Genomic DNA, 24,357 nt, shown 5'->3' on the forward strand with positions numbered 1-24,357 from the left:
AAGGAAATACTTCTGTGTGATAGTCTTCAAGATTTGGTGAGGGGATCTTGTCTGGGACCTGAGATGGAGAGAACAGGAGGAGATAATGATCTTCTGATTTGGAGGCAAAACAGTTGTGGTGGTGGTGGTGGTGGTGGTGGGACAGGTGCATGTGTGTCTAGAGAAGATGGAACATGTGTATTCAAAGTCGCACTGGGACCACACTTTCAGTCTTCCAATCCCAGATGGCACATCCCTGGTCGTCCACCACCATTGATTCCTGTGTTGCATCTGCTGGGAAATCTCACAAGCGTGTCTGAGGTCACTATGTCTTTCTTCACACAGCAATTTTTTCTTAGTCTTCATGTGGTTGTAAGATAAGAACTATCTACTCAAGTGAAAAGTCACAACGTTGATCTTAATACAACTGCCACAATTTCTGTTAGTAAAAAAGTTACTTTTCAGAAAATAAAATTAATAAGACAATGCGTGGCAAATTGGGCCTTAGTTAGCTGCCACTCTTTTTTTTTTTTTTTTTTCTTTTAATGCATCTGCCATAGAGTTGCTTCTTGGCAATGTGGCATAATTTTCAGGTCTGTGGCTGAAACTTAGATTGTGTACATCTCTAGATTGTGAACAGAGATAATGTTTAGAGTTGTGATGTGGGGACTGAAGTCTTTTTAATGTATGATTACTTTATGACATGGTTATTTTAAGAGAAAGCTAAACTGAAATTACTTAAATTTAGCCACATTTGTTAACTATCCTTTCCTAAATTTTGAAAAGTAATTTAGTTAAGATCCAGAAGTCTCTGTTCTAGCATGTTCTTTAGTTTATAATGCTAAGGGTTGGAGAATACTTAAAGTAACCAGCATCAGGATGCCTGGATGGCTCAGTTGGTTAGGCATCTGCCCTCGCTTGGGTCATGGTCCTAGAGTCCTGATATTGAGCTCCGTGTCAGGGCTCCCTGCTTGGTGGGAAGTCTGCTTCTCCCTCTGCTCCTCACCTCATTTGTGTTCTCTCAAATAAATAAATAAAAATCTTAAAAAAGAAAAAAAAGTAACCAGTATCACAGAGATGTAATGAAGCAGTTAATATTTTTACTTTTTTTTTTAATTTCAGAAGCTAGTTACATGTAGAGTAAAAGAAACCTCATGCTTTTCATCTTTTCAGTTGACATTGCCAGTTAGAGTGTTGTTATTGTTAGATAATCATAATGGTATGTCCTAGAGGCTCTTTTCCTCTCACCCGACACGCCCAGTTCACTCACACCCAGCCAGCAGAGCCAGAGAAAGAAGAATAAAGCAACATCTTCTTTGCTGTCAGAATTTGAGTCTCTATTGTTTTGGAGACATGCTGGGATTTGCTCTTCAACTACTATTATTTTCCTCATCTCCAATCTAGGTTTAGATTCACTTGTAAGAAGAACCAGGAAAACAAATGAACTAGTCAGGCTGCACTGGGCTGACCTTTCTCCCAGCGAGCCTTAGCTCAGCCTTCCAGTGAGAGGACCAGGGACTCCCCAGGCTGGGGAGCAGAGTCAGGGCAGCAGGGGAGCCCCCCGGGCATGGCACTCACCTCCACCAGCCTCAGGCTCCCCACTACTTGCCCGTTCGTGCTTGTTTGAAAATTAGATGTGATGATGTTTAAAAAGATTTGCGAGGTTTTTGAAAAAGTACTCTACAGATGTTAGATCTTAAGTTAGGAACTAAACCAGAGGCCAAATAGGTAAGCGTCATCCTATGTGTGCATTGACCATCATATGTGAGGGGACACTGGTAATTTTGGAAATGTTTTTAGTCACTTCTTCATGAGGCCTCAAGTGAAAAATTGGCAAGAAGACCAGTTCAGCAGTTTCTTTAAGTTTAACCAAAGTGAGAATTGGACATTTCCCAAAAGGTGAGCAGTAGAAGTAAGCTGTGACAGACCACTGGTCCCAATGATGGAAAGACTTATGGCTGACACAATATCCTGCTTAAGAAGAAACAGAGCTCTTGAAGAGAGCTACTATAATATACAATGTTTGGTTACAGGATTGGCCTTCTAGAGGGTATAGGGGTGAATATTATGAACACATGTGAGGTGGCACATGTGTTAAAGGTTAAAGGTTAAAGGGATGTGTGATGGGCACCTGGGTGGCTCAGTGGTTGAGTATCTGCCTTTGGCTCAGGTCAGGATCCTGGGATCCTGGGATCGAGTCCTGCATTGGGCTCCCTGCAGGGAGCCTGCTTCTCCTTCTGCCTATGTCTTTGCCTTTCTCTGTGTCTCATGAATAAATAAATAAAATCTTCCCCAAGGGGGGGTGGTGTATGTTTCAGGGATCCATGGATGAAGAAGGCTTATTCTCATCCCACAATATGGCCTAATGTTCAGGATCATGGGGTGTCTGTTGCACGCATGGAAGAATGTTAAGGTGTGAGTTCACCTTAACATTGGGAGAAATCCAGAAGTTGTGCTTATTCCCAGGACTCAGAAGCCAGCAGACGTAGTTGGGGCTTTCTCGGTTCCATGTCTGCCCCCTGTCTCTACTGTTTAATTCTATTTACTCTTTTCTGGGCTCTCTCCATCTCCCCAGACCAGGTCTGTATAGTAGGGAGTTAAAGAAAAATAAAATGAGGTCGTTTCTGGGGGCCAGTTGAGTGCTGGTAGCAACAGTAGCCAAGTGACAAACACACATCATATCTGGGTCCCTGACTTAACCAGCACATATCCCATTGAAGGCCCAACTTGTGAGTCGGACATTCCCCAATTCCTGGTAACCCTGTTGGCATTAATACTTATTAATCATCAGTTATATTTTAAGCATTTACTTTGTTCCCACAAGTATTTAAGATAGAGTTTCTCAGCACATAATCAAGTTCCCAGGATGGGTCTATATTCTGGCTTGGCTACATTCTTAAAAAATAAAAAAGATAATGCAATGGAGAATGAACATGTGCCAAATTAAAGCATAAAAGGAAATAAATTAAGACCAAATCCCCACTCTACTGACAATATAGGCCAGCCTTGTTTTTTAGGCATCCAGTGACTTGTGTTAAGCTCTGCTATCTCATGTAGGAAGGAAATGAACAAATAAGGAAAAACACTGTTTTCAGCATTGCTGGCTACCTGGAAAACCAATCCTGGCACACTACTTTCTTCCCTACAGTGCTGTTAGAGGTGGACCCTTTCAGGGAAGCTGGGTACCCAGCCAGCACTCTGCTTGGTTCTCAAGGGATGGAAGCATGCACTAATGCTCTGGTCTTCGTGGGTTTAGGTTCCAGGACACTAAGGGAGAGCTGTCATCTCTCGGACACGTGGTCATTTCCTTCCCGAGTACCCCGAATGGGGATGGAATAGCAGGGAGATGGCATCTAATTCCAGGGAATCTTGTAGGGTTGGCCTAAAAGCCGGGCACCAGTGGTTATAAGATAGGACAGTCTGAGGCACAGGACCATGTAGGGGTTCAGGGAGAGTCAGGGAAACCCCCATTTCTGTCTGGGAAGACCCCCCCAAGAGAGGTGGTGATGCCTGAGCCCATGTGATTCCTAAGTTCTTTACTAAATGGGCTTGTTCAGAGACAGAAGAGTGCTGGAGGGAGGCTGATTAGAGATCCAGATTGACCTCTTCTCTATCGGATTCAGGAACTTCCATGATTCTGGGTTTGAGAATCACTTCTCAGCCGATTTGTTCGTACCTCAGAGCGCCACACAGAAACTCAGCTTCCCAACAGAGCTCCAGAAACATCCGTCTAGCTGCACACTTTTAATCAGAAAATTTAGATTACGTGTTGCAGATTGCCTCTTTCATGGAGGAGGAAGAGAAGATGGCACAGGAGTCTTTTTGAAAGGATTGTTTAAGTGATCATTGGAGGCAGAAAGAAATCACCTTTTTATTATTCAAGGCAAAAGGCTCTTTCAAGCCAGCTGATTGAAGTGTAAATTTTTCCACGCAGGAGAAGAGGAGTCTCTAGGTACAGCCAGGTGGGCACAATTTTTTAGTGAATGGCAGATACATGAGATCTTCTGTATGGAATCCCTGAGGCCAACAGACTCACCAAGAAGGGTTTTTTTTAAAATCTAGTCATTTCAAACTCTAGGCTAAATATTGGCATAGAAAAGAGTTTTCCAAAGTCGACCCATCATTGGCTTAGATATTAGTAGAAAATCAGGAGTCAAAAAAAACCTTAGAAGATAGGATTTTAAGTCAGGCCTGGTTTTAATTTATATGTGGTTATTCTAACTAGTCAGACAAGCATACCCTCCCCCTGCACCAACCCAGTACCTTGTCCCAGGCGTAAATTACTTACCCGTTAGAGACGATTGAACTTTTTAAAGGGTTCCACCTTAAGGGTCATTAATTTAGCAAATTAACTGACATTCCTAGAAAAGCTCCATGGCTTGTGCCTGTAAATATTTACCCAGTTAGCGACACTTCAAATGGCACCCCAAAATCACTGGTCCACTTCCAAAGGGTGAGCAGTTTACTTTCAGGAAATGGATTACTCACTTGTGGAATCAGACCAACACCCAGGCTGCTCAGTTTCAACACACTTTAAAATGCAAAAGGGAACTTTCCTACCTCAAACTTTCAAAGCGTTTCCAGAAGGGATTGAGAGGGGCAAGTGTGTCGAGCCCAGTGATGCAGGTCAGCTTGCATGGTGGAACACCATGATGGTGGCTACAGGCAAGTGGTGGGTGGCTGCTAAGAGACCTTCCGAGCGCCCGGAGAGAGATGCCTCCCGGCCCGCCCTGTTTCCATTTGCCAAACACCCACGAGAAAGGAGGGAAATCTGTGGAAAGCCCGAAGTGTGCTCAGCTGAGATGCTGCCCCCACCTTTGCCCCCCACTCCTGTGGCCTCTGCTGGTTTCACTTCTCAGCTGCAGCTGCCCACAGCTGTCTGGGAGATGGATCGGGGCCTGGGGAAGCAGCAGTAGGAGTAGGGGTGGAATATGGCATGTGTTTGAACCTGGCCCTTTTTGCCCCAGCAGCCAAAACAGCCAGTTAGGCTCACTCTGCATAGCTTCTGTCTGGAGGTTAAGCGAGATACCTCCCAGGGAGACCCCAGGCAGGAGGTGGCTGAGCACAGTCTGAGTTCAGTTCTGAGGGCCAGGTTGGTTTTCAAAGAGACACTGAGTAGACCCAGAGGGGTGTGGCCAGGAAACTGGGAAGGTCTAGAGATCATATTACCTAAAGATTATTAGAAGGAACTAGGGATTTTGAGCCTGAAAAAGAAAATTTAGGGAGATAGCTATCTTGTGAAAGGGGAACGTTTTTTTGGGGGGGGAGGTATTTTTTTACTGTAATGAAATGTACATGAAATTTGCCATTTTGAGAATTCTTTAGTGTACAGTTCTGTTAAGTTATATTCCCAGTGTTTTGCTATTTTCACCGCTATCCATTTGCAAAATGTTTTCATCATCCCAAACAGAACTCTTCACACATTAAGCAGTAATGTTCCCCCTCCCATCAACCTCGAGTCACTACCATTCTACTTTCTGTCTCTAGGTACTCATATAAAGGAAGCACGTGATATTTGTCCTTTTTTTAGCATAAGGCTTTCCATTTTTATCCAAGTTGTAGTATGTGTCAGAATTTCATTCCTTTTAAAGGCTGAATAGTATTCCATGGTCTGTACATACTATACTTTGTTTATCCATTCTTCTGTTGATGGACATTTGGGCTGATTTTGGTTATTGCGAATAAGGCTGTAGGAACATGGGTGTATAAGTATCTCTAGATTTATTCTTCGTGGTTTCAGAAAAACTGACTTTGTTGCATGGAAAGAAGTCATAGAGAGTCCGATTAGGGCTTTAATAATCCTAACTCCTTTTGATGGTAGAAGTGGGCTCCCAGTAGCCAGGAAGGAGCTTGACCCTGGTGACCATCAAGGAGGAATCATGAGGTGAGACACCCCCCCCCCCCCAACTAGTAAAGGAAGGGCCAAGGAATTTCTCTGAGGGCCCTTCCATCTCCAGAATTCTGTGATTCTCGGGCAGGTGTAGTGTGCATCCTAACGGAGCCATCTGGGGGAAGAAAAAAGGTGGTATTTGATCAACTCTCCCCCCACCCCGAAAAGGAGAAAAAGGGGAAATGGGATGGAAAATTATCTACCAGTCAAGAGAGGTGACTTGTGGAACTGTCTCTGGCTTGGACTTGAGATCAGAGGCTGATGATGCTGTAAAGCTCAAGCAAAGACTCTTGGGGAGATCTTCCCAGAGCTCCTTAGAAAGTTTTCTTGCACAGTAGCATCCTAGACTTGGGGGTGGAAGGTGAGCTCCAGGGTCTCAGCACAGTTCCCTCCTGTGTGCCCAGAAAGGAGGGCTGCTCCTGGGAGACCCATCTGAGCCCTGTCTCCCTGGAGGTTATGCTGAGTCCAGGACAGGGAGTGAGGGAAGGTGGAGTATGCTGGGTTGGAGAGTGTTCAGGAGTGAATGTCTGCTGAGGTGGGGATGCCCTGGGATCCAACACAATTAGCTTCATTCTGTCACAGTTGGGGGTTTTCTTATCATTAGTTGGGTAGGCCTTGCCAGAGAATTCCAGTATTCCAGAGTGAGTTTAATTGTGGGTGATTTCATTCTGCCCTTTTTATGTCGAAGCCAGAGGCTTGCGTCATGTAACAGTGAATTCAGGGAGATTTTTATTTGCATGTGAATCATAGCTTTTCCAGCTGAATGTCACTTACTTGGAATTTTTGTCTGATTTTGTTTTTGTTTTTGTCTCTTGGTGTTTTTCCATCGGGCTCTTTGGCTAACCAGAAAAAAAAAATAGAGGAAGGGCTCAATCTGACTGGAGCAGGGTTTGAGTTGGCAACTCAAAAAGGAGAGTATTATGAATGTGAAAAAAAAGAAAACGGATGCTTTATTTTGCTTGGAGGGAGGAACCAAGGCCAAGTCAAATTGAGAGCTCTAATTTGGGAATGGTGTTATTACAGGTCACTGGGAGTTGGTTACGCTCTAAATTGGGAGGCCAGTCACATGAGGAGGCAGCAAAGGCGGATCACATGGGGGACGGTCGGGGCTCTTTTACAATGAACTTTTATTTTATTTACTACACAGTCAAAATGTACCTGTGTCATATTGAGAAACCAAGTCACCTTATTGTCTGGTGAGCACTCCCTTTCTTGGCACATCCTTTGTTTTATTAGTGAGCCAGTTCTTCTGATGTGTATGTTTTCTGCGACTTTATTTAGGTACTGGAATCTGTTCAGTGATTAGTGGAGCAAGTCATGTGCTAAAGGTTATATATCTGCTCTTCACCTTCACTTACAGATCTTATTCTGAGAGGCTTACATCCTTCCCTTCCAAAGGCCTTTCTCATTTTAGATCTCAAGGTCAAAACATTCTGATAACTTTATATATCTCATATATATATATATTTAAACATATATATAACTATATAGAGAGAAGTAATGATCTCTATTTATTAGATTATCTTTCATATTCTGTTACTATTACCATCAGGCTGCAAAATAAAAAAACAAAAAAATGGGCCCTGCTCCACCAAGGGCAGTTAGGAACAAAGTATTCTTCATCCCCAAACTGCAGACTTTTGATGTCCTTGGCATCTCGGAGATGATCTGGAAAGGGTGTGTGTGGTAAGCTGCTAATTTTTCTTGGAGAACCAAAGTTGGCTTTTTTTTTTTTTTTTTTTTTTTTGATGTAGAAAGCCCTGATTAGTTAGCTGTGTTTGAGATAAAACCAAAAATATGGCCCTAGAAGGATATCTAGCATTGAGTGTCCGGTGCAAACAAGTTGTGCTCATGGTCCTAAATGGGGCGCGTTACTAAGTCTGTGACACAGAGTGTCTGCTGGTGCTTCCAAAGCATGTGGACCGGCGATGCTTGTGATCAAGGTTAGGAATAGAAGGTGTGTGGAAACTTTCTATAAAAGGCAGCCGGAGCCCCTGGACGGGTGTGGATGAATGGTCAGGAAACTCTGGCACTGTTCACAGTCAAACCAGAGTATGGCTGCATGACCTCGGATGAGCGTCTCCGTGCCTCAGTTTCCCTGAAGCACCATACTGGTTTTGGGAGGAGAACCTTAGGGCTTCCAGAGATGTATGAGGTGTGAGATGTTACCAGTAGATGGAGGGAGTGTGGGGTCACCTGGTGTCACAGGAGCTCAAATCAGGGCCATGTGTCCATCAGGGCTGCTGGTCTCTCCTCCAGCATCGTCCACAGTGGGTGATGCCTCTGACATCACAATACCCAGCTGGACACTCAATAATGAGGAGCTGTGCCTAGCAGACACCAGAGGAGGGGAGAAAAGGAGGAGGACAAAGTGGAGAGGGAGGAGATGGAGCGATCCCTTATGTGATAATTCCATCAACTCACAACTTTTCACCTAACATCTGGTTCAACTGTAATGTGTTCAGCTCCATATAACCTGTACAGCGTCTGTGCCCTCTCCCCCAAACTCAGCAAAATCTTACGGTCCTCTAATCAAGAGAATTTTGTTCCTGTTGCTGCATGTCTTGTGGTTCACCGTTAGACCTGTGAGTTGATACTTCTTCACCAACGGCTCTCCGGAGCAACTGTCTAGAGGTAATGCTCTGGCTGTGCGCCCCAGGCTCTTCCCAGGACTCTGACAGGCCCACCTCCAGTCTTCTGGGAGCACACAGAACTCTGGTGGCAGGGATGGTGTTAATGCAGGAGTGGTTTGTGAGGGGGTGGTTCTGCGGTAGAGATACTTTAAAATGGAAATTCTCACCTTCATCTTACAGAGCCACCCCAGGCCTGGTCAGACTTTGTTTACTGTTCTTGATGCCACCCAGAAAACTTAGGCGGGCTGGGTCATGGCTTCCCTATTTAGCCTTCACTCTTTTTCACTAGGTTGCTTAGGAATGGAAAACCAGAGAGGTCATCCCTGTCCTAGAAATATTATGACATTTTACTTGCTTATTTATTGATTGCCTTTTAAAAATTCAACCACTTCCTCTTAAAAATAGGTCCTTGCCACCTTTTGAAATGATTCCTCCTAGCCCTTCTCCTGGCAGGAAATAATTTTTCCTACCTGGTTATATACCAGCCCTGACCTGCTGATCATTCCGAAGCTGGGAATCAGAGGCCTTGGTTTTTCTTAGTTCCTTTGACCAGTGGTTCTCAAACCTAAGCCTGGATCCAGATCACCTGAAGGGGTTTTTCAACAGTTCCTGATTTAGTAGATCTAGGATGGGGTCCCAGAATTTGCATTTCTAAGGGGTTCCCAGGTATGTGTGTGTGTGGTGAGGTGGGGGTGCTACACTTTGAGAACCAATGTCTTAGGCCTTTTGGCTCTCCTATCTTCTCTTCTTCCCCTTCCCCAGTCTGTAGGAAAGGGCCCATGGAGCATTGTCCTGGTCCCTTAGATGACGGTGACTGTCCCTAACAATTGCACAGCATTCACTATGGGCCAGATAGTGCTCCCTTGCTTTACGCAGATTAAATAATTCAAACATCATAACAATTCTATGAGGGAACCCCATTTTTCAAGTGAGGAAACTGAAGTGTAGAGAGCGGTTGAGTGAATTGCCCAAGATCACACAGCTACCCAAATGGAAGATCTGGATTCAAGATTTAAACCCAAGACAATACAGCTAGAATCTATGCTCTTAATCAGTACATTTTATTATCTTTCTTTTCCTTTCCCTCAAGTCACTTAGAGGGCCTGATGCTCCTACCATTCTTGTAAGTGAATACCTCAGAAGGGAACCCCAAGACAAACCAAGCCCATCATAGGTATTTGTAACCTGTGTTTTGGGATCTGAGTTTCCAAACAGCTGGGCTCCCACCTCTGTCTGTGTTTTCTGTGTGTGTATGTGTATGTGTGTAGATTGGTGGGAGGTGGCTGTTTGAGAGCCGACTGAGCTCCTCGAGAGGAGCTGAAGTGAAGACACTGGGGGAATCCACCCCTGAAAGGAGGCCAGAGCTCCCCTTCAATGGAGGCCCAGGGTCCCCCACTATTCTGCCCTGGTCCCAAAGTTTCCACTGTTGACACTTAGCACTCCAACTGGAGACAGACTGAACTGAGAAGCAACAGATTGGCTCTGCCGAAAGAGTACATGTATCTTTTTTTTTTTTTTAAGAATTTATTTATTCATGAGAAACAGCAAGAGAGAGAGAGAGAGAGGCAAAGAAACAGGCAGAGGGAGAAGCAGGCTCCATGGCTCCATGCCGGGAGCCCGACGCAGGACTCGATCCTGGGACTCCAGGATCACTCCCTGGGCCGAAGACAGGCGCTAAACCACTGAGCCACTCAGGGATCCCTGAGTACATGTATCTTTTATCCAGTTTGGTCCAGCCAACCTGTGTGATCAGCATGGACTTAAACAAACATTAGAAGACACATAAGTGGGCAACACTGTCCCTGTTCTCAGGGAGCCAAGTCTCGTTGAGGAAAGTGTCACATGAATGTGTATGTCCTTGAGCTGGTCTTTGTGGTAGAGACAGACAGTGAGGGCCACAGTAGATCAATGAGATTTGAGGGAGATGGCAGATTCTTAAACCATATCATGGATGTCGATGGGGGCGAGAGTAGGAGGGGGAGGATTTATTTAGATTCAGGGCATTTCTAAGAAGAGAGTATTTAATAGTAACGATCTCTTTTAAGATTTGAATAGCCAAGGGTTGTCTCCATTGGTGTAGTGATAATCAATTAAGCTTTTTGTGTTTTTCCAGTAAATATTGTTTGGATGCTGGTTGGAGGTCTGCTGGAGGTTCTGGGGTTATTTTAGAAAATGAATTATATTCCTTACAGAGTTAGCAGTTGGTTCTATTAATGGAGACCTTAAAGTATTTTATCTACCTCTCTGGTCTGATTCTATCCAAATTCTCTGTATTGCAGACATTTCTATGGGGTATGAAAGCTTTCCCATGACTATCTCTGACCCTGCACACCCTGTTGAAGAGGATAGGTCCTAATAGTAGGCCACCTACATTGATAAGAGACCAAAAATAAAGACCCAATGGCTTAATAAATACATCTACCCTTAAGGGTGGTGATGTAAAGCTCGGCCATTGCTGTTGCTTCCGGCTCTGGACCAGTGTTGCCTAAGTCCTTTTGCTGTTTTCAGGTCTTCCTTTGGTTGAGAATTCCAGATTGTGTTTGAGGCTCAGGAAGGAAAAGCAAGAGACCTTTGTCCATAGTCTTTATAACTGTGGGCACAGAGCTCTTGTCTCCCCCTGCATCATTTTCACAAAGTCTACTAAAGCAGAGGGTCCTCGGCTGGTCAGTGCTCCTGATTCTCGTCCAGATACTGACCTCTGGTCCTATTTAACTTCATGGTGGGATGCCCAGAAGGAGGGAAACGGCCTTGGCCATTCTCATTTCTAATTGCACAACCTCATCCTTTGCCATTGTCTATCCTGCCTCTCTCCTTTCCTACCCCACTGCCCCAGAGGACTTTAGTAATTAAAAAGTACCTCCCCTTTTCAAAAAATCTGAAAAAGCTTATTCTGATTTCATCGACAGACCTGCTAGCCTGAAAATGAGTTTGGTACACAAATAACAAGTGAAAATAAGCTGCTTATCTTTGCATAAATTCTTGGAGTTGGCTAATAGCTAAAGAGAACCCCAGAAAGGGAGGTTTGCCTCCCACTCCCTCTACAGGGCTATACTTAATGAGGACAAGGGAATAGGATTGGAAATGTTCTAGGGTTGCTCACCCAAGGCCCTCCTTGTACAGTCGCCTAGGCCCTTCTTTATAAATACAGTAACAGTTCATTTGTGACCATGGATTCGAATACCTTCCCTCCACAAAATTGTCCATTCTCTCTTCCATAGAATAACTTATACATGTATTTCAGATTTCATACCTAAGTTAGTGATACATAAATTTTACTATCAACTTTTCTGGCACGTCTATTCTGGGGATGTATGTGTGCTGTTCCTTGGTGACAGTATTTACACACATCACAGGGCTCCTACATTCACACTTACACTTTGGATTCCCATCTCTCAAGATGGGAAATTTTGTGTATAAGTTGTTGAGCGAATTCCACATTTTAGAAAGCGTAGGACCCAGTGACTTTACAATTCAGACTCATTTAAAGACATAGAATGACAAACCATAAGAGACTCTTTTCTTTTTTAATTTTTATTTATTTATGATAGTATCAGAGAGAGAGAGAGAGAGAGGCAGAGACACAGGCAGAGGGAGAAGCAGGCTCCATGCACCGGGAGCCCGACGTGGGATTCGATCCCGGGTCTCCAGGATCGCGCCCTGGGCCAAAGGCAGGCGCCAAACCACTGTGCCACCCAGGGATCCCCCATAAGAGACTCTTAATCATAGAAAACAAACTGTGGGTTGCTAGAGGGGAAGGGGGTGAGGGGATGGCGTAACTGGATGATGGATGTTAAGGAGGGCACATGATGTAATGAGCACTGGATATTATATAAGATTGATAAAAAAAGAAAATGTTAATTAGCTTGACTGTAATAATAATCATTTTAATATGTATATGTATATCAAAATATGTTGTATACTTTAAATATATAAATTAAAAAAGAAAAAGACATAGAATGACTCCCTGTTGTTACAGGTGAAATGGCCCTTCCCCAACTTAGTGAGGTTTGTAAACCTATTATGGGAAGCACTGGCTCAGTTTGGTCTGTCGGATCAAGCACAAACTATTCCTTTGGGACTTGACCTGTTTATATTTCTCCCAAGACACTCCTTATTGACTCCGTCTGGCCATTGGCAAGGATTTTGGTCTTGAAGTTCTTCATTAACAGATATGATTGCCTTTAGGCCACCTGGACAACAGTGTGCGTCCTTTAAGGTTCTCACTTCTGGTGCTTCTCACGGAATAAGGCCCTCATCTAAGGATTGTGGTACAAAGCATGTTTTTCTCCTCTGCAAGGTCAGCATAAGGATTGCTAATTCATTATTTTGAAATACTATTGGAGAGTCATTTTGTGATATGTGGGGTTTTGTCAGTGGTGGTCTGGGAGCAAGAGAATGGCACTGAAGATTAGTGAGTGGGAAAGCTTCCTGCTTTTGGAACATTTATAGCCTCTCCTCTGAGGGGTTTCTGGTATTAAAAACTAGCTGAATGTAGTTTATAAGAGTTTGTCTTGCATTTGTCAAGAGTAAGGTAACATTTTCTTCGTCTCTAATTTATATGACTCTTAGGAGACCCATTCCTGTGAGGTTTTATTAGAAGATAATTATTTATGGCCCAGACTTTGGATATAGAATGGCATTGGTTTTCTTTCTTTCTTCAACAGATGTTTGCAAAAGAGTCATATTAAATACATTTAATTCTGCTGTCTCAGCCTAACGAATCTTTATCATGAAGATTACTTTAATTGGTGTCAGTTACAATCAAGAAAAGTACCCGTTATGCTTTTGTTTTCTAGCACGTAGGGAAATTTTCCATCCTAACAGAATACTAACAGGAGGACGTAGTAAAGATTTTGAAAATTAAGTTAATCATTTTATTTTTCTCTTTGACATGTTCCTGTTTTTATTGGATGTGAAAGCTAGAAGTAATCAGAATTCTGCAGAATCAAATGAGGAAGAGGTGACTGGAGAGTTTTGAGGTGACATTTGGTGCCTTTGATAGTTTGTAGGTCACCCACTCTGTCAGTCTTAATTTCAAAGAAATTTCTAGGAAATGCTTAAGATTTTGAGTAAGAAATCCAAAGTCTAATAAGTCACTATCAAACAAAATGCCTGGGCACAACTTTATATAGCCATTAAAAATATAATTAATAAGGAAATGATAATGCATGAGAACATGGGGACATCATCACTGCCCTCCACAGAGCTTTTGTCTAGTGTGAGAAAGACAGGAAATAGGTATCATTATACACCAGACTGCGTGATAAATGCCATGGGGAGAAATAAAGTAGGGTGTGGGGCATAAAGAAGTATAGGGTGAGGGAATGATGTGGGCAATTAAAATATTGGGGCATCATTTAAGCAAATACAGAACTGGGCGGGGCTAGATGTGGATTTGGGTGGTGGGGGGAACGTTCCATATGGAAAAGGGCAGGTGCAAAGATTCGGGGGAGGCACATATCTGGCATGTTAAAGAACAGCAAGGAAGCGAGAAAGGACTGAGAAGAATGAGGGACCAGTAGTAGGGGATAGGGCTCTATCATAGAGGGCCCAATAGGCTGTTTGGCTTTTAGTCAGAGTGAGATGAGAAACCATTGGAATGTTTAATCAGAGAAGTGATATGACTTTGAGAGATAAGTCATATAAAAGGATCATTCTGGTTGTTAGGTTGTTTATGGGGCAGGAGGTGGGTGGTGAGAGGTAGTCAGAATCTGGGTATGTTTTTGCTAACAGATTAAATATGGGATGTAAGAGAGAGAGTAGTCAAGGATACTTGAAGGCTTCAACCTGAACTACTAGAAAGATGGAAGAGCCATTGCTGAGACAGAGAAGAGGACCACAGGAGTAGAGTGAGAGTGGGAGCTCAGTTTTGAAGAGAGTAACTTTGAGATCAACTGAGTGGAGATGTAGAGGATGCAACTGGACATGTGAGTCTGAAGCACAGGGTGAGACCTGGGCTGGCAATACAAATGTGGGAGTCGTCTATATAGATGTGAGGTCAGAACTAAGGCAAGTGGTCAGTGGAGCTGGCCAGCTTTAATGCGCCCTCTGGGAACGGGCAGCTTCAGACCTACAAAAGTTGGCCATAGCCAGGAAGAGGTCAGAAACCTAAATGTGAATCCCAACTTGAGCTTTTGGCTGAAATCTCAGAACTAGTTTACTACTGGCCTGGGTCCTTCAGGAGCAAAAGAGCTCTCCAGGAGTACCCATTCATGCCAGCACCCAGGAAGAAAAGTGACTAAGATGGGAAGTCTCCATTGAAGAGATGACCAGGCCACTCTGTAGTGGTAAATCGGTCATTGTAGGTATCTGTTAAGGTCAGGGGTACTCTTTGAGGATCATCAGGTGTCTATGAATGTCCAGCAGCTAATGACCTTCATGGTTTCAGAGAAAGCTCTAATGGTTATAATAGGCTATGAAATCTACTACATAGATCCCTTTATTTTCTAAAGAGTTCAAGGGGCAGTACCATTTTGGAGTGATTTTTTTTTCTTTTTACCAAATAACACAAAGCTCTAATTAGCTCACTAAGAAGCTGTATTAGTTAACTATTGCTGTGTAACAAATGACGCCCAAATTTAAGAGCTTCACATGATATTTCCCTCACAGTTTTCTGAGGGTCAGAAATTTGGGAAAACAACCTCACTGAGTAGTGCTGGCTTAAAATCTCTTGCAAGATTCCAGTCAAGATATTGACTAGAGCTGGAGAATCCACTTCCAAGGTAGCTCACTCACATGGCTAGCAAGTCAGTGCTGGCTGTTAGCAGGAGGCCTGATTTCTTCCCCACATAGGTCTCTCCCAGGGTTGCTTGAACGTCTTCAGAATTGAAGTGGCTCCATTCCTGCAGAGTGAGCCAAGAGAGGGAGGTTGGAGCTACAATGCCTTTTATGACCTAATCTCAGAACACCTTACTCCACTCTATTGGTCACATAGACCTGTTTGGATTCACTGTGGGAGGAGAGTACACAAGGGTGTGAATACCAAGAGGCAAGGATCCATGGGAGCCACCTGGGAAGCTGCCAATCACCCTTCTTGGAAACAGAGAAGGTTTCTATCTACTCAGTCCTATGTATCTGCTTGAAGCACTACTTGCAGTGATAGGAGCTCAGTAACTGCATACTGTCTGAGTCCCCCATAATAGTCTAATCTACATGTCTTGTGGAGCTCCACCAAATCATGGGGATATTTCACCAGTCATTTCTAGCTCAAGAAGTACCTTGGGGGGCACATGGGTGGCTCAGTGTTTGAGTGTGTGTCTGCCTTTGACTCAGGTCATGATCCTGGGGTTCTGGGATCGAGTCCCACATCAGGTTCCCTGCGGGGAGCCTGCTTCTCCCTCTGCCTCTGTCTCTGCCTCTCTCTGTGTCTCTCATGAATAAATAAATAAAATCTTAAAAAAAATAAAAAAGAAGGTACCTTGGAAGACAATAAGCAAGTGCAGGTGCCAATACAAGAATCCCACTGTTTGCTATGTTGGCATTTGCCATTCTCCTTGCTAACTTTTTAGAGGCCCTGTCAGCTCACATCCCTACCAAATACATAGTGTGTGTTATTTTCACTGGCTGACTGTCCCTGAGTTGTGCAAAACTGCACCACATTTAGAAGGCTTTATTGTATGATGTGTCTAAAATTGAGTTTGTAATATAAATCCTTGCAAAGAGAATTGACCATTTAAAATCCACTAGTATTCCTGCCTTTTAGTGCATTTATTTAAACAGTATTTCTTGTATGTGCACACTTATTTTCCAACCATTTCTTGCATGAGCAAATTGCCTAAATACACTTGTGAGAAACCCTTTTATAGTAAATGTTATTAAATGAAAACAAGGGTATAATAAAATAGCAATTTGAGAGTAATTTACTAACAACTGGAGCCCTTAAACATTGACATACAATTGTGTAGTAATAATACCAGACTTGGTATTTAAACACAATCTTTGTCACTCTAAGAATCATTGGGACAGTTTCCTAACCCTCATGGTCTTTTATTATAGCTCTTTTAGGATTTTTTTTTCTTGCTACTCCTATGTCACTGGTTTATAAATTATAATCATCAACTTTTATCCACATAAAACATCCAGCAAATACTATCTTTCTCCTTATCTCGAGAAAATATTCAGGGAAATTAATAGAGGTGAGTTGGGAACATTTAGCCTTGCCATTCTTGGACCTCTGTGTCTACTAAAGAGAGTGATATTGGTGTGTATGGTAATAGAAACCACATCACTGAAGTGATTGACTATGAAAATTTCAAGATTCCTAAGTCTTCCCTAGTAAGGAGAATCCATTGAGTCCACATCTCAGTAAAAGCTCCTTGCCCTCAGGAAGATGGTGTGGATGCTACAAAGATGATCAGTGGGCAGCTGACAGGACCTAGCATTCATGTACCAAGTCCCCACCTATAAGACCTGGCTTCTGTTTGAAGGTGGAGATGCTTACTCTCATCAGTGTCCTGGGGATGTTCACCTCGAGAGATTGACTCAGTTCTACCTGGAAAGCAGGAGAGTCGACCCTGCAGTGCTGGCTTATTTGCCATGAGGAGCCATCATCCGAGAGACCAGATGTACTCAGAGTCCATATACTGAGTACAGGAAGGTGACCTCCACAGGAAATCAAATCACAATCAGAAACCATTAAATCACTCCCAAAAATCATTATCACAGAATCTAGAAATATCTCAAGTCTGTATGATCAGTTTATTCTTTCCCTAAAGATACTAAGAGTTAAATCATAGTCCAAAAGTTGTTTGGCAAGTGGATGATCAGGATGAGGGAGGCTGAGGTGAATGTTTAGTGGCAACAGGTTAGTTTCATGAGTTGATCTCAGAATGGGAATGATTTTGCCTGAAGGACTGAATTGCTCAGTGCCAAAGGCTAACACTTCCATTTTTCTAGAGGAAAACTTTTAAGGAGGTATATTGGGTTTTTTGGTTGCATGACAGATTGCCCAAAACTTAGCAGCTAAAACAAAAATAAACATGTTACCACATGCACTTTCTATGGATCAGGAATATGAGTGGTTCGGGCTCAGGGTCTCCTGAGTGTTGTCTGGAGTGCAGTCATGTGAAGGCTTAATAGGCTGGGAGTTCTGCTTCCAAGATGGTTCCCTCACAGGGCCAGCAAGTTAGTGCTGCCTGTTGGCAGGAAGACTCAGTTCCTCACTATCAAGACCCTTCTCCCTACTGGGTTGAGTATTGTCACAGCATGACGGCTGTCTTCCCCCAAAGTCAGTAACCTAAGAGAAAACAAGGTAAAAGCTTCAGTGCCTCGTATTTATTTTTTAAATTAATTTATATATTTGAGAGAGAGGGACAAGCAGAGTCCGTGCTAAGCAGAGCCCAACCCAGGGTTTGATCCCACGACCCTGAGGTAAAGACCTGAGTCAAAATCAAGAGTTGGACACTTAAGCGATTGAGCCACTCAGTGCCCCTTTAGTGCCTTTTATAACCTAATCCATGAACACACACTGTCCCTTCTGGCACGTTCAGTTTGCTAGAAGTGACTCACTAAGTCTAGCCCTGCCCTGAATGGGAAAGGAATTAATTAGGCTCCATCTTTTAGAGAGGAATGTCAAAGAAGTTGTAGACATGTTTTAAAACCACAGGAGGTAGCACCTCTGTGACTACTTTTTTTCCTGCAGCTGGCAAATCTGCTGATCCATGTCCTCTATTAATATATTCATATTATTCTCTTTATAAATATAATACACATATATGCATTCTATATAGAGGTATAGATTTTATATCTTATGTATTATATAATTACATATTATCTATATTATAAATATTAATGTATTTAACTTATGGCCCAACTCTTCTAGCATGATAATCTTTGTGTACCTTTGTGCTAATCTGCATCCCCCCATTCTGCACTAGCCAGGGGGACCTAAGGCAAATGGCTTGACCTCTCTGTGCTTCTCTGCCCTCATCTGTAAAATAAGGCTGTAAGACGACCTACCTCTTCAGTTTCTTAGGAGGATCAAGCATGCACAGTGCTTACAGGAGTACCTGGCACATAGAAAACATTCAGTGCCATTAGCTGTCAGTGTGGCAGCTGTAACTGCTGCAGGAATACCTCGACCCAGTAGTACACCTCCTCAGGAGGCAGCCTCAGCCTCACTTCCACATTCCTGGTAGTAGTGAACAAAAGTCACCATCGTCTTCCTGGCCACCCCCTAGTCCCACACCATCCAAGCCCTGTCCCGAGGTTGGAGAAAGACCCACTTCAGGCCTGGAAGGGGCCAGGGCACATTGTTTTCTTCTCCTCTTTGCTGTGCTTGTTTTGTCCTCTGGGTCCCAGGTTAATCCCTGGCAGAGAGTGCTTACATGGAGATAACATGTTTAGTTTGCAGTCCGAGTCCTATTTATGTTTTTTGTTCCTTTTTTGGGTGGGGGGGTGGCTGACCTTTTGCAGAAGGGTAGGCAACCCAAACAGGGAAGTGACCTCGCAGAAAGCTCGGGAGTTCCTCAACCTTATGAATTTTTATTAAAAGTTGTTCCTAAATTTTATTTCTAAACATACATTTTCCAGGTGTATAATAGTTACGTCTGCTCATTGGATTGGCATCACACACAGATATATCTTCCTCTCAGGACCTTTTGCTTCTTGCCAGGGCCTCTTTAATTCCTTGGGCTTGATGAATAGATTTTATCTTTATCCTAAGCATATGCATAATTAAAAACATGCTGGGTGTTTACTGAAAATATACTGATGGGAAGTTAGAACTGGCGCTTCCTCCATCTCCCAAAACTACTTGGAAGGCAGGCCATACCTAATGGAATGCAAGGGCTATCTTTTGTCAGGTGGCAGTTAGCTAAATATAGAGTCAGAGAGCCAGGAGGGACCTGCTGAGGTCATTCGTGCCCTCCTGCCATCCACTTTCCCCATCTGAATATCTCCTGCCCCATGCCTAGCCAGTTCTGCAGCCTCCAGCCACACATGGCTTCTGAGCACTTCAGTTGTGACTGAGTAGTCCAAGTTGAGATGTGATATCAGCAGTAATGTACACCCTGGATTTTGAAAACTTGATGCAAAGAAAAGAATATAAGATGTTTCATTGATAATTTATATTGATTATAAGTTAGATAATGATATTTTGTTTATTGGATTAAAGAAAATATATCATTGAAATCAGTTTCACCCCTCTCATTTCACTCTTCTTCTAATACTATAAAATTTTCAAGACCATATGTGGCTCACATTACATTCCTATCCAACAGTGCTTCCCTAAACCATCTATCTCTAGTCTTCAGGCCCCCAGGACAGAGATTATAAAGCCTTCTTTGGCGACTCCTCTAGGTCTTTTGTCATCCTGGCACTTCCTTTCTTCTCCACATCTCGTCTTAATCTCTGCTGTTTCAATTTGAAGACATGTACTTCAAATAGTTGACTGTTCGTTCATCTTCTTATGAAATCCTCAAGTTGAGCATCTCTTCATTATTGTTCAATTATAAACTCAGCCCCATTTTCTTTCACCCTTTGATTTTCCATCTCTTCCAACTCTGATATTTTTAAATGACCTTCCCTGGGCCATCTTTAGACTCTACATTTATTTTTAAAATTCTGTGTCCAGGGCAGCCTGGGTGGCTCAGCGGTTTAGTGCCGCCTTCAGCCCAGCGCCTGATCCTGGAGACCCGGGATCGAGTCCCATGTCATGCTCCCTGCATGGAGCCTGCTTCTCCCTCTGCCTGTGTCTCTGCCTCTCACTCTCTCTGTGTCTCTCATAAATAAATTTTAAAAAGAAAAAATTATGTGTCCAAAACCAACCAACATGGCTCTAATGTGAGCCCAACTAATACAGAGACAAGTAGAAGGCACTATTTCCACCATTGAGTACTTAGCCCGTCCTTTTGATACATTACCACACAAAAAGGGACAGAGGCTGTTGGTAACACTCGTAACTGATGAGGCAGTTGAGGCTTATACAGGCCAAGTAACCTACCAAGGTCCCACTGCAAATGAAGTGGCAGATCTGGGATCCATGCCCACGTTTGCCTGATTCCAGAGCCCATGTTCTTTCATTATATATCATGCCTTCCTTGCCTGATAACTTTGAATACAACCTCAGTCTTGAGGGGCCTTTTAGTACTTAGCTGATGCATTTGTAGCTTCTGGTCAACAATGACTCGAGCTTGTCCTGTTATGTTTGTGCCTCACTAGAACTGTGAAGCCCCTCTGCCAAATTCCAGAGACCCCTTTTCAACTCTGTGGATATTGCATGAAAGCCAGTAGGACTGTCCTGCCCTAGCGTATGTAGGGTAAGCAATAGGCCAGAGACCATGTCTTCTGGTGTCAGGAGTGACTTTTCAGGAAGAGACCTTTCTTTCCTGTGGCCCCAGGTTCTGAGGACAACTACCAGTTTCCGGAATAAGCTGCTTCTCAAAGGCCAGTCAGAGGCAGAGTACATTGTTTATCCTTGTTTAACTAAAGGCAACAAGTGTGTGTTTTGAGTAGAAGGGACAGGAGGGGATCCTTGAGAGTGTGTCACAAATGGATCTTCTCACGAATGAACCTTGAAGATGTGAAGTCACAAAAGGACAAATACTATATGATCTCACTTAGATGAGGTAACTAGAGTAGTCAAATAGATAGAAACAGAAAATACAACAGTGGGTGCCAGGAGCTGGGGGAGGGGAGAAATAGGGAGTTAGTATTTTAAAAAAATATTTAAATTCAATTTGCCAACATATAATATAACACCCAGGGGGAGTTATTATTCAACGAGTACAGAGTCTCAGTTTGAAAAGGTGAAAAAGATCCGGAAATGGATGGTCAGGGTGGCTGCACAATATGGTGAACGTCCTCCGTGTCACACAACTGTACACTTAAAAATGGTAAATATGGTGTTATATATACTTTACCATAAAAAAGATAACTAAACACATCTTCTCTACATAAAGAAAAATAGCTTTCTTATCACATGTGATCAGAGGTGCCACTAGAGCTAAATCTAGCTCTGAGATCTAGCTTTGGGGTCACAATGGATTTCTGAGGTAGCTTCTCATGAGAAAGGTACAGGCTTCCTTTACCGAGACGAGGGGAGTCCTTTCTTTGCCTAATTTCTCTGTCTAGGAAGTTTTAACCATATTCACCCAAATGCCTTTGCTAGGGTGTGAACCACTTTCCCAGAGATGTCTAGAGGAGGGAAAGCAGCACCCCCAAGAAGCCAATGAACCTTTGACACCACTCGCTTCTCTATGGAAATGTTCTTATTCCTTATCCCCCTGTCCATCTGAAGGCGTGACTGGATTTTTCCAAGAAAGAACACTAAGCTGTAAATTCTGTTTGGTTGTACCAAAGTAGTTATAGGCTCTTTGGAGACCTGAGCAGGAATTAGATTGAGGTCCCAAACATCCAAGAACATTTGCTCTGTGCTTCGTTTATGTCACTGCCCCCTGACAACCTGGAGTCGGTTATCCAGTCTGATACATGGGCCGCTTTGAGGAAAAGACAGGCGGGATACATAGATGGAGACTCCAACCCGGAGGACTTCTTTTTTATAGGGTGGCGTTTGATGCCATTGTGGGTGTATTTGCTTATTTGCCCCGTATATTTTCCTTTCCAGGAATCATTAACCAATGGCAGCAGGAATCCAAGGATAAAGTGATTTCCCTCCTGTTAACTCATCTGCCTTTGCTGAAGCCAGGAAACCTTGATGCAAAAGTCGAGTATATGAAACTGCTGCCCAAAATCCTGGCGCACTCTATTGAACACAACCAGCACATCGAGGAGAGCAGACAGCTGCTGTCCTATGCTCTCATACACCCGGCCACTTCGCTGGAGGACCGCAGCGCCTTAGCCATGTGGCTGAATCACTTGGAGGACCGCACGTCCACCGGCTTTGGCGGCCAGAACCGAAGCCGCTCGGACTCTGTGGATTATGGGCAGACACACTACTATCACCAAAGACAGAACTCCGATGACAAGCTCAATGGGTGGCAGAACTCTCGGGATTCTGGGATTTGCATCAACGCCTCCAACTGGCAGGACAAAAGCCTGGGGTGTGAGAACGGCCATGTGCCCCTCTACTCCTCCTCCTCTGTCCCCACCACAATCAATACGATTGGAACCAGCACAAGTACAAGTAAGTTCCCCGGAAGCCCCTTAGCGCAGTCTGGTGTGGTGACTTGCTGCGTGTGGCATGTCCCGCTGAGAATGTCTGCTCTGAGCACCCCGTAACCCTGGGAGAGACAGGCTCATCGCAGTTGGCTGTGGGAAGGGGATCTCTGGATCCCACCTTTGTCGCTCTTTTTGACTCTGGAAAGATAAAAATGCTGGGCAGGTTAAACATGACTGATGGTCCAAATTTGGCTTGTAAACCGGACTAAAACCTTAAAACAATAAATAAGAGAGAGAATAAACGGTAAAAGGAGGAAACTTCCTGTTTCCACAAGTAGAAATACCTCTTACCCACATGCCTTTCGCCCTGGGGTTTTTGGATTTGCCAAGACACTGAGTTATGTGTGATTCTCTAAACCTGATTCTAACCCCTGGTTAACCAGATGCTCTTGTGGGATTTGTGCATTTTCTTTCTTTTTTTTTCCTTCTTTTTTTTTTCTTTTTCTTTCTTCCTTTTTTTTTGTTTTTTGTTTTTTGTTTTGTTTTGTTTTGTTTTTTTTGTTTTGTTTTTTTTGTTTTGTTTTGTTTTTAAATATATTTCCCCCTGGAATGTTCCCTCCCTTGCATTTTCTGGTTTTTATCCCCAGTTTGTTGGGGGCACTTTTCCTCCTGACCAGGAAAACAGGTTTGGCTAACTGAGAATGCCGCTCTGTGCTGTGGCCTGGTGTGAATGCTATGCCCTTTTCTTGCTCAGTCTAACTCAGGAGAGGCATGTCAGGAACAGCTTCGTGGAAGGGGAGAGCGGAGGACGGCTTTCTGCTCTTTTGACCACTAAAGCAAAGTACCCTGCGCACAGCTGGGACTAGGGCCGGGAGTCCTCCCTGTGGCTCCCCGCTTAGGCTGAGCAAAGTGACAAACATGCCATGGGCGCTTCTATAAGTGGCAACACGGGCGAGGGCCCCATCGTGAAACAGAAATCCTTGATGCTAGTTGCATGTGTCTGTGAATACAATGTCAGCACTGAGATAACTTTCTCGGGGGAAAGCTTTTGTGGTCAGACCTTACATGCCTGTCAACATGCAGGAACCCCCAATTAAAAGATCTGAGGGTATTAAGAATTAACAGTGACGGCTTCTTGGCCTCTCCCTCTGCTCAGATCTTTCAGCTAATGGGCCCTTTTAAATGGCTTTCTCAAATACATGGGAGTGTCAGATTATAACTACATTAATTGAAATAACCAAGGCAATGCTTAAGATACTGCATTCATAATGCTGCAACATGAGATTTTTAATTCTTTTTTTTTTATTTTTACATCAAGATTTCAATAACTAGTACATTTGGGGGGTTAAGTGATTATTGCATCATTACTTTATTATGTTAAGAGATTCTGGGGACAGTCTCTTTCACTGACTAGTAATCTAGGGAACAGTTTCACTAGCCTCTGTGTGACAGAGATTGGTGGCTGGGACAATTATTAAAGCAGACACATGCTGGATGACAGAGCTTTTTGGCCTAAGTTTCCTGGTCAGGGACGGAATCTAGTAATTGTTACAAAACTCTTTGATAGTTGGGAGAGATGCAAGCTTCAAGCTGCCTGCCCTCTCAAAACTTGGCCTTTTCTATTTTAAGGGTTGAATTTTATGTCATTAGTCTTGGGTCATCATATTTCTGTCTCTACTGATTTGCACATTCAGGCCTGTAAGTCTTGGCAAGATTAGTATGTTCAAGGTGGTTAGCAAGTTGTAGTCAGTGGAGGCTTTCATTTTTCACCGCCGCCACCCAGGTCTGCAGAGGGGA

At 43.5% G+C, this 24,357-nt stretch overlaps 1 protein-coding gene across 6 annotated transcripts in view; it reads left to right on the top strand.

Moving 5' to 3' along the window:
• Window positions 1-24,357, top strand: part of SAMD4A (sterile alpha motif domain containing 4A) — a 216,720-nt gene that overhangs the window by 107,038 nt on the left and 85,325 nt on the right. For 3 of the 6 annotated variants that reach the window (XM_072838636.1, XM_072838635.1, XM_072838637.1), the window contains exon 3: window positions 22,067-22,585. In XM_072838636.1, coding sequence (XP_072694737.1) covers window positions 22,067-22,585 — 519 coding nt within the window. Of the gene's footprint in view, window positions 1-173; window positions 8,504-12,687; window positions 12,800-22,066; window positions 22,586-24,357 lie in introns of those variants that run through there. The other 3 variants (XM_072838639.1, XM_072838638.1, XM_072838641.1) reach the window with 3 other exon arrangements.

This window comes from Canis lupus, chromosome 9 (assembly GCF_048164855.1).
Source record: "Canis lupus baileyi chromosome 9, mCanLup2.hap1, whole genome shotgun sequence".
NCBI lineage: Eukaryota > Metazoa > Chordata > Mammalia > Carnivora > Canidae > Canis > Canis lupus.